The following is a 14,678-nucleotide window of genomic DNA, read 5'->3' as shown; positions in this document are numbered from 1 at the left end:
TTACCATGTCACCCTGTCACAATGTCACTGTGTCACAGTGTCACCATGTCACCGCATCACCATGTCACCAGATCACCACATCACCAGGTCACTGTCACTGCAACACCGTGTCACCGCATCACCACGTCCCTGCATCACCGCGTCACCATGTCACTGTCACTGCATCACTACCACCGTGTCACCACAACCCTGTCACTGTCACCGTGTCCCCAACATCCCCCTCGTACCCCCCGACCATCCCACGTCCAGCACGTGGAGCCAGAGCTGTGTGGTAAGGACAGCCACCGTGTCACCGTGTCACTGTGTCACTGTGTCACCAAGGCAGTGTGTCACCATGTCACCAAGTCACAATGTCACTATGTCACCAAGTCACTGTCTCATGGTGTCACCATGTCACCAAGTCACCTTGTCACCATGTCATGGTGTCGCCATGTCACTAAGTCACTGTGTCACCAACTCACCATGTCATGGTGTCACCATGTTAGTACGTCACCAAGTCACTGTGTCACCATGTCACCAAGTCACCATGTCATGGTGCCACCATGTCACCGAGTCACTGTGTCACCAAGTCACCATGTCATGGTGTCACCATTTCACTATGTCACCAAGTCACTGTGTCACCATGTCACCAAGTCACGGTGTCACCATGCCACTGTGCCCCAACTCACTGTCACAGTGTCACCATGTCACCAAATCACTATGTCACTATGTCACCAAGTCACTGTGTCACCGTGTCACCAAGTCACTGTGTCACCATGTCACCATGTCACCCTGTCACGGTGTCATTCTGTCCCCAACACCTCCTTCTGCTCCCACGTCACCCCCCAGGCTGTGCCCTAAGGGCTGTCCCCAGTGTCACCATCACTGCCACCACTGTCCCCACATCACCACTGTCTCCGTGTCACCGCTGTCCCCACATTACCTGCCCCTGCACCGCCCCCCCCAAGGTGTCACCCTGCTGCCACTGTCCCACTGCCACCATCCCCGTGGAGAATGGTGGCACCTGGGGGGCACCCGGGGGTGCTGGGGGCACCCACAAAGTACTGGGGAGCACGTGTGGGTGCTGGGGGGGACCTGAGAGGTACTGGGGGGCACCCAAGGGTGCTGGGAGAGTTTAAGGAGTGATGGGGGTAGGGGGGATGGGACCTGGTCATGCTGGGGGGTATCAGGGGCACCCTAGGGTGCTGCTGGGGACTTGGGGTGCTGCTGGGGGCACCCCAGGGTGCTGCAGGACGAACCTGGGTGTGCTGGGGGCACTCCAGGGTGCTGGGGGGTGGGGACCTAGGTGTGCTGGGGGTATCAGGAGCACCCAAGGGTGCTGCTGGAGGGACCTGGGCATGCTGGGGGCACCCCAGGGTGCTGTGGGCGGGACCTGGGGGTGCTGGGGACACCCCAGGGTGCTGCGGGCGTTGGAAGGATACAGGACGATGCCGGCCAGCAGCCAGTAGTCGTGGCGCCGGTGCCAGATCTCGTTGAGCTTCCCCGAGGAGACGGCAGCGCGCTCCTCGTTCTGCCACAGCGTGTGCAGCTCTGCGGGGCCGGGGGGGGGGGGGCGTCAGTAGCGTGGGGACCCCGCCGCATGCCCCCCAACCCGCACCCCAAAAACCCCGGGGACCCCCCCGTGGCTCACCCGTGAAGCCGCCGTCGGCGATGTTGAACATGAACCGCGGCTTCTCGGCTTTGTCTTCCCGCCGGCCGTTGGCACGCGGCTCCAGCTTGGGCTCCTTCTCGGCCTTCACCTCCTCTGCGAGGGGGGGCGCGGGGAGGGGGAGGGGCTCAGCACCACATCGTGCCCCCCATCCGGCTTCCCCAGCCCACCCGCAGCCCCCCCCGGCAAGCAGGGAGCGGCTCCCGGCCATCAGTAGGCTTCAGAGTGAACGCAGCACAAGTACCAACGGAACGCTGCAGGCGGGGCTTTTGGGTTAAGCCTCACCCCCTATTTGGCTTGGCCACACCCCCGGGTGGGTTATCACCCTTCCAGGCCCCGCCCCCACAGCCAAGCCCCGCCCCCAGGTACCTCGTTTGGGGTCCGGGTCTCCCGGCCGCTCCTTGGGCTCCTCCTCGGGGGGTTTCTCGTCGCCCTTCTCCCCCCTGGGGGGCTTCTCGACCTCGGTGCCTGCGGGGGGGGGCAGGGGGGACTCAGGGACCTGGGTCCTTGGGGACATTAGGGGGGGACACGGGGACACCGGGCGCTCACCACGCTCGTCGCGGGCCAGGGGCCCTTCGGCCTCGGGCTCCCGCTCGCCGCCGGGGCCCTCCTCCTCCTCGCCCTTCCTCGGCCCCTCGGTCTCGCTGCCATCGCCCGGGGACGGCGGCGCCTCGGGGACGGGAGCCTGCGGGGACAACGGGGACATGGAGGTGGCGTCACCCCCGGTGTCCCCACACAGCCCAGGGGGTGAGGGGGGGGGCTGGGGGGGAACGGGGGACGTGGGGACAACAGCAGGGAGGGGATGGAGGGGATGAAGATGAGGATGAGGACGAAGGGGACAGCGACAGGGAGGAGGGCAGGGATGGGGACATGGGACAGGAACAGGGACAGAGGTGGTGACAGGGACAGAGGACACACAGCTGGGACAGGGACAAGGTGAGGACAGCGTTGGGGACAGGGACAGGGTTGGGGACAGGGATGGGGTTGGGGACAGGGACAAGGACAGGGTTGGGGACAGGGATGAGGACAGGAAGGTGAGGACAGCCTTGGGGACAAGGACAGGGTTGGGGACAGGGGCGGGGACAGCGCCGTCACCCACCTCCGTCTCCATCTTCTCGGGACCTTTGGGCTCCTTCTCGTCCCGGGTGTCACCGTCGTCCCTGTCCGGGGGCGGCCCCATCCCGTCCCCGCGCTCGCTGGGTGCTGGCGTGGCTGGGGACAGGGGACATTGAGCCGTGGGGACACGGGGACGCGGGGGCCCTGAGCACCCCGGTGACGCTCCTGTGTCCCCCATGTCCCCATCCCCTGTCCCCCGTGGCCGCTGTCCCGTGTCCCTGTCCCCATCCCTTGTCCCCCATGTCCCTGGTGGCCCTGTCACCATCCTCTGTCCCCCCTGTCCCCCACGTCACAGTTCCGACATCCTGTTCCCGTGCCCTCATCCCGACCCTGGTGTCCCTGTCCCCATCCTCTGTCCCCCCTGTGCCCCACGTCACAGTTCCCACATCCTGTTCCCGTGCCCTCATCCCGTCCCTGGTGTCCCTGTCCCCAACCTGCCACCACGTTACTGTGTCCCCATCCCCTGTCCCCATATCCCTATGTCCCTACGTCCCCACTCCCTGTCCCCCATGTCCCCACGTCCCGATCCTCATCCCCTGTCCCCACATCCCTGCGTCCCCATCTCCATGTCCCTGTGTCCCCATGTCCCTGTCCCTATATCCATGTCCTCACATCCCCATGTCCCCACACCCCTGTCTCCCTGTCCCTGTGTCCCCATGTCCCTGTCCCTATATCCCTGTGTCCCCGTGTCCCCATGTCCCCGTGTCCCCTTGTCCCCGTGTCCCCATGTCCCCTTGTCCCCATATCCCTGTCTGCACATCCCTGTGTCCCCATGTCCCCATCCCTGCGTCCCTGTGTCCCCATGTCCCAGTGTCTCTGTCCCTATATTCGTGTCCCCACGTCCCCGTGTCCCCATCCCCCTGTCCCCACGTCCCCGTGTCCCCATCCCCGTGTCCCCATGTCCCTGTGTCCCCATATCCCCATCCCCGTGTCCCCACACCCCCATATCCCCATCCCCCGTCCCACACCCCCGTGTCCCCGTCCCCGTGTCCCCACGTCCCCGTGTCCCCATCCCTGTGTCCCCATGTCCCCGTGTCCCCATCCCCGTGTCCCCACACCCCCATGCCCCCGCCCCCGTGTCCCCGTGCCCCCGTCCCCGTGCCCGTACCGGGTTTGGAGGTGCAGGGGGTGGGCGTGCGGCTCTGCTCGGGGTCGGTGCTGCAGGTCTTGGCGGGGGACGAGGCGCGCGACGAACGCTTGGAGTCAGCGCTGGGCTCCGGGACCAGCTCGGGGAGGCTCCAGCGCCCGTTGATGTGCTCGAATTCCTGCACCTGGGGGGCGGCGGGGACACTGGAGATGCTGGGGACGGGAGGGGGACACCAGGGGACACGGGCAAACCTAGGGGATGGGGGGGAGCCAGGGGGGACACCCAGGGGACATGGAGGGAGGCAGGGGACCGAGGAGACCCCGGGGTTCAGGTGGGGGCCCAGGGGACACGGAGGGGACGGAGGTGACAGGGAGGGGACGGGGGTGACAGGGAGGGGACGGGGTGACAGGGAGGGGACAGGGGTGACAGAGGTGACGGGGGGACCCGCGTACCTTCTTCTTGACGAGGGACATGACACCGATGCGGGTCAGCACCTGCTGCCGCGAGAGCCCCTCCCGCGGGACCCCGTCGGCGAAGGTCTCGGAGCCGTCGGCGCCCGGCTCGCAGAGGTGGCGCATGAAGAGGGACACGTAGGCCCTGGGGACACGCCAGCCCTTGGGGACACCGCCACCGCCACCCCCCCGGTGGCCCCTCATCCCCAGGGTCCCCTCGTCCCCACAGCCCCATCCCCGGCATCACCGTCCCCTGCGTCCCCGTCCCGAGGGGCTCCCGTCCCGATTGTCCCTGTCCCCGAGGTGCTTTGTCCCTACAGACCCCGTCCCTGTTGTCCCCATCCCCAGGGTCCCTGTCCCCAGGGTCCCCTCTCCTCATCTGTGGGGATGTCCCCATCCCGTGTCCCTGTCTCCATAGTCCCCAGGGCTCCGTCCCCATCCCTGTCCCCAAGGTCCCTTCCACCAGTGTCCCCTCACGTCGTGGGGTCCTCGTCACCATTGTCCTTGTCCCCACTCCCGGGATCCCCAACCCACTGTCCCTGATGTCCCCAACGTCCCCATGTCCCCCCATGTCCCATTGTCCTTGTCCCCAGGGTCCTTGTCCCCTCTCCCAGGATCCCCCCGCCAACGTCCCCGATGTCCCCAACGTCCCCGATGTCCCTGAGGTCCCCAATGTCCCCAGTGCCCCCAGTGTCCCTGATGTCCCCAACATCCCCAATGTCCCCAGCATCCCCGATGTCCCCAACGTCCCTAATGTCCCAGATGTCCCCAGTGTCCCGGACGTCCCCGCGCCATCAGCCGTCCCCTCGTCACAGCGCCCGTCCCAGGCCTGTGCCGGCCGTGGCCGGGTCCTGCCACCTCTCTGGCATCCCCTGGGCCCTGCCCGGCCCCCCTTGGGGACACAGGGACATGGGGGACACCCCGGTCCCCACGGGGGTGGCTGTGCGTCGGTGCGAGGGGGACACGGCGCTCGCCCGCTCCCCAGGAAAGCTGACGGCGGCGGCGCTCGGCTGAGTAAGGGCTCATCACGCGGCACGGGGACACCTGGGGACACTCGGGGACACTTGGGGACACGGGGCACGTGGGAAGACTTGGGGACATGCAGGGACATGTCGGGACATGGAGACGTATCGGGACATGGACATGGGAAGGTGGGGACATGCAGGGACGTGAGGGGACATGGAGGACAGAGAGGGACAGATGGGGACACGGATGGGGACACGGAGATGGGGACATGCATGGACACCAGGGGACAGGGACATGAGGGACATGGAGGGGACAAGGACACGGGGACATGCTGGGACATAGGGACACAGGACAATAGAGGAGTACAGGGACATGGCGGGGACACAGGGGCAAGGAGGGGACATGGGGACATGCAGGGACATCAGGGACAGGGACATGGGGGACACAGAGGGACACGGAGGGGACACAGACATGGGAACATATGGGGACATGGCACAGGGACATGGGACAATGGAGATGTGGATGTGGGGACACATGGGGACACGCAGGGACATGGGGACACATGGGGACACAGTGGGGACATGGGGACACGCAGGAACACAGGGATACACATGGGGACACAGGGACACGTATGGGGATATGGGGACACATGGGAACACGGGGCCATGGGGACACATGGGGACACCATTGGGACACCATGGGGACACCGTGGGGACACCAGCAGCCCCCCAGGGACAGAGAGACGGGGACACACGACCCCACCTCAGCCTCCCCCCCCGTCCCTTCACCCCCACCCCAGGGACAGCCCTGGGGACGCCCGCGGCCACCACCCGCTGTCCTCGCGGTGTCCCCACGGTGTCCCCGAGGCGTCCCCGAGGCGTCCCCGCGGTGCCACCTACTTGAACTCCTTCTCGCTCTTGCCGCGGAGGTCGCGCACGAGCCACTGGGAGGTGAAGGCGTCCTGGGGGGGCATCCCCCAGCGCATGACGGCGTTGAGGAACGCCTTGCGCTGCCGCGTGTTGAAGCCCAGCACCTGCGGCATGGGGGGGGGGGGGTCACGGGGACACCGGGGGGGCGGGGGGACACCCCGGGGGGATGGGGACACCCGGGGGAGGGGGACATCCGGGGGAGGGGGACATCTGGGGGGTGGGGATACGTGGAGGGGACGGGTACCCCCAGGGGGGTGGGGGCACCCCGAGGGACAGGGATGCCCCAAGGGATGGGGACACCAGGGGCGGGGGGACACCCCAAGGGATGGGGACATCTAGGGGATAGAGACACCCCAAGGGACAGGGACACCCCGTGGGGACAGAGACACCCTGAGGGACAAGGACACCAGGGGATGGGGACATCTGGGGGGGTGGGGAGACCCCAAGGGACAGGGACACCCCAAGGGATGGGGACACCCCGAGGGGATGGGGACATCTGGGGGGAGGGGGACACCCCAAGGGACGGGGACACCCCAAGGGACAGGGACACCCCAAGGGATGGGGACACCCAGGGGGACACCTGGGGCGACACCCAGGGGGACGGGGACACCCCGAGGGGACGGGGACACCCCGAGGCTTGCACAGGAAGGGAAGATACGAGGGGGGGGTGGTGCTGGGGACACTGGGGGGGGACCCAGGGGACCAGAAAGGTGACAGGAGGAGGGGGGACGCTGGTGGCTGGGGAGGGGGACACCCAGGTGACCCCCCCAGGGGTCAGAGGGACCCCTCAGGTCTCAGGGGGGCACCCCCAGGCACCCAGGGTGGGATAAGGGACACAAGGGGACCCGATGCCCCCCCGGGTGACACAAGGGGACCCGATGCCCCCCCGGGTGACAAAAAGGGACCCGATGCCCCCCCGGGTGACACAAGGGGACACAAGGGGGACCCAGGGAGGACCCAGGGGGGACGCAGGGAGGACCCAGGGGACCCCCCCACCCCGAGGTGCCCCCCCGGGGGTCCTCACCTCGATGTTGCCCCCCACCCGGGCCAGCAGCGGGGGCAGCGGTTTGTCCTTCTCGTTCCGGAGCTGCCGCTTGGACTGGCGCCGGCCTGGACGGGGACATCGCTGTCACCCCCCCTGTGACACCCCCCATGACCCCCCCAGGCCACCCAGGAGGCCCCCCCGGACGCCCCCTGTGCCCCCCGGGACTCCCCAAGGTGTCCCCCCCCCCCCCCCCCAGGGGAAGGCAGGAGCCCACCCCAGAAAGGGGGGGCCTGGGGAGGACACCGAGGACAGTTGGGGACATTACGGGGGGGGGGGGGGGGGAACAGAGGGACATGGGCGGGGCAGAGTGACATGGGGGGGGGAAGAGGGACGTGGGGGGGACACAGGGGGGCAGGGGGGGCACTCACCCTCCGGCCTCTCATCGAAGTCCTCGTCCTCCTCCTCAGAGCCCACCGAGTACTCGGACTGGTTGTCTGGGGGGGGGCGGGGATCAGCACCCCCAGGACCCCCCCTGTGCACCCCAATATTGCCTCCCCCACCCCCCAGGACCCCAAATCGCCCCCCAGGACCCCCAGTACCCAGGTGCCCCCCCGGGCCCCCCAGATGCCCACCCAAATGTCCCCTAAAAGCCCCCCTACCCCAAATGCCCCCCGCATGTTCCGCAGCCTGGCTCAGAGCCCTCCCAGTGCCTCCCAGTCTGTCCCAGTGCTTCCCAGTATCCTCCCAGTCCTTTCTGGTGCTTCCTAAGGCACACACCAATGCCTCCCAGTGCTCCCAGTTGCCCTGCACCCACCTTGGTTCTCTAAGCTTGGGTGTGCCCAGCATACCTGGACTCCTCCCAGTAGCTCCCAGTATGTTCCAGCACCCTCCCAGTGCCTCCCAGTTTCCTCCCAGTGCTTCCCCGTGCCCACCTGGGCACCGTTGTTGTAGCTGACCTGCTTGTCCTTGAGCAGCTTGTGCATCAGCTCCTCCCCAGTGCTTCCCAGTGCCTCCCAGTTCCCTTCCAGTGCCTTCCAGTCCCTCCCAGTTCCCTCCCAGTGCCTCCCAGTTCCCTCCCAGTGCCCACCTTGGTCCTCCTGGGCAGCATCATCATAGCTGACCTGCTTGTGCACTCACCTGCCCTTGCCCAGGTTGTGCGCCAGGTCCTCCTGCTGCTTCCCAGTGCCTCCCAGTTCCCTCCCAATGCTTCCCAGTTCCCTCCCAGTTCCCTCCCAGTGCCCACCTTGGTCCTCCTGGGCAGCGTCGTTGTAGTTGACCTGCTTGCGCACCCGCTTGCCCTTGCCCAGGTTGCGCGCCAGGTCCTCCTGCTGCTGCTCGTAGTGGTGCCGCAGCAGCTTCTCCCAGTAGTCAGGGTCGACGTTCTCCTCCTGCTTGATGATCTCCCGCTCGATCTCCTCGATCTGCCAGAGGAGGCGCCGTGGGTTGGATCGTCCCCATGGTCCCCATCATCTCCGTCCCCATGGTCCCCACCTTCTCTGTCCCCATGGTCCCCATCACCTCCATCCCCATGGTCTCCATTATCTCCATCTCCACTGTTCCCATCACCTCCACCTCCGTTGTCTGCTCCCCATCATCTCCATCCCCATCATCATCTCCATCTTCTTTATCCCTATCATCCCTGTCCCCATCATCCCAACATCTCCACCTCCACTGCCCTCATCATCTCCATCATCCCCCATCATCTCCATCCCCATCATCTCCATCCCCATCATCTCCATCACCTCCATCATCTCCACTGTCCCCATCACCTCCATCTCTACTGTCTTCATCTCCATCCCCATCATCCCCATCACCTCCCCTGTCCCTATCACCTCCACCTCCACTGTCCTCATCATCCCCATCCACCTCCACTGTCCTCATCTCCATCCCCATCATTTCCACCACCCCCACCTCCACTGTTCCCATCACCTCTGTCATCCCCACCCTTGTTGTCCCCACCTCCATCATCTCCACCGTCCCCATCCCCATCATCCTTATCAACTCCAACACCTCCGTTGTCCCCAGCATCTCCATTACCTTCATCTGCATTGTCCCCACCGCCCCAAAGATCTCCACCCCACCCATGATTTCCATCATCTCCATCTCCGTTGTCGCCATCACCCCTACCTTCACTGTCCTCATCATCTCCTTCCCCATGATCTCCATCACCTTCATCCCCATGATCTCCATCCTCTTCATCTCCATTGTCCCCATCTTCTGCATCCCCATCTCCATCACCTCCACCTCCACTGTCCTCACCATCTCCATCATCTTCATCCCCATCATCTCCATTATCTTTATCCCTACTGTCCCCGTCCTCTCCATCCCCACGATCTCCATCATCTCCATCTCCATTCCCATCATCTCCATCACCTCCACCTCTACTGTCCCCATCACCTCCATCATCTCCGTCCCCATTGTCCCCAGCTTCATCATCCCCACTGTCCCCATCTCCACTGTTTCCATGGTTCCCATTCCCATGGTCCCCATTTTTTCCTCCTCCATCATCCCCATCCTCACCTCCACCTCCTTCATCCCGTCCCCATCTCCATGTCTCCATCACCCCCATCATCTCCGACTCCGTTCCACTCGTTCCCATTTCCACCATTCCCATTCCATCACCCCCATCATCTCCATCTTCATCGTCCCCATCTCCCCCACTCACATCCCCAACGTCTTCATCACCTACATCTCCGTCATCCCCATTTCCATTGTCTCCATCTCCATCGTCTCCATCCCCATTGTCATCATCCCTGCCTCCATCATCTCTACCCACATCATCTCCATCGCCCCCGCTCCCATTGTCCCCACCATCTCCACCGTCCCCACTGTCCCCACCCCCATCATCTTCATCTCCATCATCTCCACCGTTCCCACCTCCATCATCCCCGCCACATCTCACCCCACCATCTCCAATGTCCCCATCATCCCCATTGTCCCCATCCCCATTGTCTTTATCTCCATCATCTCCATTGTCCCCACCTCCATCATCCCCATCACACCTACCCCCATCATCCCTACCATCCTCATCATCTTTATCTCCGTCATCTCCACTGTTCCCACCTCCATCGTCCCCACCTCCATCATCCCCACCACATCTCACCCCACCATCTCCAATGTCCCCATCATCCCCATCACCTCCGTCACCTCCCTCGTCCCCGCCTTGTGCCCCCCCCGTCCCCGTCCCCGGGCGCACCTTGTCCTCCTCGCGCACGACGTACTGCGCCACCTTGAAGGAGCTGAGGTACTCGTTCATGTTCTGCACGTCGGCGTCGTCGGTGGCGTCCTGGTTGCGATCGAGCAGCCGGGCGATGGCCTCGTTGTCGTAGTGGATGACGCTGCTGTCCTCCTCCTTGTTCTCCCCTGCGCCGGTGACACGCCGCTGACACGGCCTGGCGTGGCCTGACTTGGTCCAGGACGGCCCAGCGTGGCCCAGCGCGGCCCAGCGTGGCCCAACACGGTCCAGCGTGGCCCAGCACGGTCGAACACAGCCCAGCATGCTCTGATACAGCCCAACACGGTTCAGCGTGGCCCGACACGGCCCAACATGGCCCAGTACAGCCCAACATGATCCAACGTGGCCTGACACAGCTCAACATGGCCTAACATAGTCCAACATGGCCCAACACAGCCCAGCGTGGCCTGACACAGCTCAACACAGCCCAACATGGCCCAATATAGCCCAACATGGACCATCGTGGCCTGACACAACTCAACAAGGCCCCAAATAACCTGACACAGCTCAACACAGCCCAACATGGCCCAACACAGCCCAACATGGCCTGACACAGCCCAGTGTGGCCCAACACAGCCCAGCGTGGCCCAACGTGGCCTGACACAACTCAACATGGCCCAGCACAACTCAACATGGCCCGACGCAGCTCAGCAGGGCCCAGCATGGCCCGATACAACTCAACATGGCCTGACACAACTCAGCATGGTCCAACATGGCCTGACACAGCCCAACATGGCCCGATACAGGTCTACATGGCCCAACGCACCCCAACACAACTCAACATGACCCAGTATGCTCCAACACAGCCCAATAAGGCCTGTCACAGCACAACGTGGCCTGTCACAGCTCAACACGGCCCAGTATGGCCCAGTATGACCTGACACAACGCATCATGACCCAGTAAGGTCCAACACAGCCCAGTATGACCCAATATGGTCCAACATAGCTCAGCATGTCAAGGTATAGCCCAACATGGCCTGACACAGCCCAGCATGGACCAGTATGTTCCAACACAGCCCAGTATAGCCTGTCACAGCTCAACATGGCCCAACACAGCTCAATATGGCCTGACACCGTCCAACACAGCCCAGTATGGCCCAGGATGGTCCAACATAGCTCAGCATGTCCCAGTATGGCCCAATATGGTCCAATACAGCCCAACGTGGCCTGATACAGCTCAGCATGACCCGCTATGGTCCAACACAGCCCAGTATGGTCCAGTATGGTCCAACATAGCTCAGTATGTCCAGGTATGGCCCGACATAGCCCAACATGGCCTGACACAGCCCAACACGGCCCGCTATGGTCCAACACAGTTCATGATGGTCTAATATGGTCCAACATGGTCCAACACAGCCCAACATGGCCCAGTACAGTCCAACACAGCCCAACATGGCCCAGTACAGCCCAGTATGGTCCAACACAGCCTGGCATGCCTCCACCCGGCCTTGAACAACCCAACATGACGCCCCACCATGGCCTTGCATGACCTGCTGTGACCCAGTTCACAGCCTCCCATGTCCCATCATGGCCTCACGGGTCCCATCATGGCCCCCTCACGTCCTTGTGTGCCCTCTTACAGCCCGACCATGACTTCATGCATCCCGTCATGGATCTGCACATCCCACCACGGCCTTACCGTGGCTTTGCATGTTCCGTTCTCACTTTGCATGACCCATCGCGGCCTTGCACTTCTCATCATGGCCTCACACGTCCCACCACGGCCTCACACGTCCCACCGTGCCTTTGCATGTCCCAACATGGCCCTAGCATGGCCTTACGTGTCCTGTCACTGCCTTGCCTCAAACATCCCGCCAAGGCCTAGCACATCCCACCGCAGCTTTGCATCAGCTGTTGTGTCCCACCACGGCCTCCTATGTCCTTCCATGGCCTCCTACATCCAACCACAGCTTCCCATGTCCCACTGTGGCCTCCTACATCCTACCATGGCCTCCTACATCCTACCATGGCCTCCTACATCCTACCATGGCCTCCTACATCCAACCACAGCCTCCCATGTCCCACCATGACCTCCTATATCCTACCATGGCCTCCTACATCCCACCACGGCCTCCCATGTCCTACCATGACCTCCCACATCCCACCACAGCCTCCTACATCCCACCACATCCCCCCACATCCCCCTGTATCCCCCCCATGGCCCGTCACACCCCAGCCCCGGCGGGCGCTGACCCTCGTTCTCGTCCTTGAAGAGCTCCTCAGTGCCAAACTTGAGGATGTCATCAAGCTCCTGCTTGGACATGGAGCCGGCCTTGGAGCCCAGCCCTGGGCGCACCACCAGGTGCGTCAGCATCATCTTGCGCTTGGCCACCTGCGTGATGCGTTCCTCCACCGACGCCCGTGTCACGAACCGGTAGATCATCACCTTGTTGGCCTGGCCGATGCGGTGCGCCCGGCTGAAGGCCTGCAGGGACGGGGACGCAGCAGGGGACGTGTCGGAGCAGGGACACGGAGGTGGAGGACGCGTCGAGCAGTGCCATGGGGGAAGGGGACAGATTGGGGATGTCAGTAAGGACATCGTGGTAAGGGGGGAGGTGAGGGGAGTGTTGGAGCAGGGACGTGGTGGTGAGGATGCAGTGGTGGAGGATGCGGTGGTGGGGACGCGGTCGTGGAGGACATGGTGGTGGGGACACGGTGGTGGAAGACGTAGTGGTGGAAGACGTGTTGGTGGGGATGTGGTTGTGAAGGACTTGGTGGTGGGGACGTGGTGGTGGAGGATGTGGTGCTGGAGGATGTGGTGGTGGGGACACGGTGGTGGGGACGTGGTGGTGGAGGATGCAGTTGTGGAGGACACGGTGGTGGAGGCATGGTCGTGGATGATGTGGTGGAGATGTGGTGGTGGAGGACACGGTGGTGGGGACATGGTCATGAAGAACACAGTAGCGGAGGACACGGTGGTAGGGACGTGGCGGTGGGGACGCGGTGGTGGAGAACATGGTGGTGGTGACGTGGTCATGGAGGACACGGTGATAGAGACGCGGTGGTGGGGACGTGGTGGTGGAGGACGCAGTGGAGACATGGTCACGGAGGACACGGTGATGGAGGACATGGTGGTGGGGACATGGCTGTGGAGGTCATGGTCACGGAGGACACGGTGGCGGGGACGTGGTGATGGGGACGCGTTGAGGAACCCGAGTGTGGCCGGGGCCGTGGTGGGACCCATCGCGGCGTAGCAGCGGCCGGGGAGGGGGCCGTGGTGGCATGAGGTGACAGCTGGGGACAGGGAGGTGGAAAGGCCAAGGGGACAGGGCAGAGGAGGTGGGGAGGGGGCCGCAGAGGACGTGGGGGGGGCACGCACCTGGATGTCGTTGTGGGGGTTCCAGTCGGAGTCGAAGATGACGACGGTGTCGGCGGTCGCCAGGTTGATGCCGAGGCCCCCGGCCCGCGTTGACAGCAGGAAGCAGAACTGCTGTGCCCCCGGCGCTGCCCCCCCGGCATCAGCACGGGGGGTGACGGCCCCCCGGCAAAGCCCACAGCCCCCCCACACCCCCCCCAGCATCATCAGGGACCCCAGGGCTGCCAGAACCCCCCCTAAAAATCCTCTCGCCCTCCAGCACCCAGCGGTGGGCACACAGGCACCCTGAACCCCCCCCAGGAACCCATCATGGATGGGGTCAGGCCCCCCACCCCAAATAAAAGACCCTAAAAGTCCCTGTCCCCCCCCCCTCCAAACTACCTGGGGGGACTCCATCCTTCCTGGGGGGCCCCATCCTGCCTGGGTGTCACCCCAAATGCCTGCATCCCCTTGGTCCCTTGGTGCCCCCCTGCTCAGTTCCTTGGTCCCCCCCCAGTCCCCTCTGCCCCCCCCCAGTCCCCTGGGCCCCTCCACGTCCCCTGGGTCCCCCCTAGTCCCCTGTGACCCCCCCCAGCCCCCCCCGGGCCTACCGTTGAAGCGGTCGATGGCCTCCTGGCGCAGCGCCCCCGTGATGCCCCCGTCGATGCGCTCGTACTTGTAGCCCTCGTAGTCCAGGAAGTCCTCCAGCAGGTCCAGCATCTTCGTCATCTGCGGGGCACTGGTTAGACTGGGAGCACTGGGGGGGCTGGGGGGTGTCACTGGTTACAATGGGGGGGCTGGGACGGGCACTGGTTAGACTGGGGGCACCCAGAGGCACTGGGAGCACCCAGGGGTGCTGGGATGGGCACTGGTTAGACTGGAGGCACCCAGGGCTGCTGGGATGGGCACTGGTTACACTGGGAGCACTCAGGGGGCTGGGGGGCACCTGGTGCTGGTTAGACTGG

General features: G+C 64.3%; 1 protein-coding gene across 2 annotated transcripts in view; it reads right to left on the bottom strand.

Moving 5' to 3' along the window:
* Positions 1-14,678, bottom strand: part of CHD3 (chromodomain helicase DNA binding protein 3) — a 47,014-nt gene that overhangs the window by 5,205 nt on the left and 27,131 nt on the right. For both annotated transcript variants that reach the window (XM_066985099.1, XM_066985100.1), the window contains 15 exons: positions 14,325-14,442; positions 13,738-13,862; positions 12,612-12,843; positions 10,380-10,546; positions 8,427-8,604; positions 7,612-7,677; positions 7,223-7,308; positions 6,169-6,302; positions 4,304-4,448; positions 3,873-4,035; positions 2,748-2,860; positions 2,198-2,333; positions 2,018-2,116; positions 1,631-1,744; positions 1,422-1,530 (listed from right to left, as the gene is read on the bottom strand). In XM_066985099.1, the coding sequence (XP_066841200.1) occupies positions 1,422-1,530; positions 1,631-1,744; positions 2,018-2,116; positions 2,198-2,333; positions 2,748-2,860; positions 3,873-4,035; positions 4,304-4,448; positions 6,169-6,302; positions 7,223-7,308; positions 7,612-7,677; positions 8,427-8,604; positions 10,380-10,546; positions 12,612-12,843; positions 13,738-13,862; positions 14,325-14,442 (1,985 nt within the window). The remainder of the gene's footprint in view (positions 1-1,421; positions 1,531-1,630; positions 1,745-2,017; positions 2,117-2,197; positions 2,334-2,747; positions 2,861-3,872; positions 4,036-4,303; positions 4,449-6,168; positions 6,303-7,222; positions 7,309-7,611; positions 7,678-8,426; positions 8,605-10,379; positions 10,547-12,611; positions 12,844-13,737; positions 13,863-14,324; positions 14,443-14,678) is intronic.

This window comes from Anser cygnoides, chromosome 31 (assembly GCF_040182565.1).
Source record: "Anser cygnoides isolate HZ-2024a breed goose chromosome 31, Taihu_goose_T2T_genome, whole genome shotgun sequence".
Lineage (NCBI taxonomy): Eukaryota > Metazoa > Chordata > Aves > Anseriformes > Anatidae > Anser > Anser cygnoides.
Note: the sequence above shows the minus strand (reverse complement) of the source record. Positions and strands in the feature narration are given on the sequence as shown.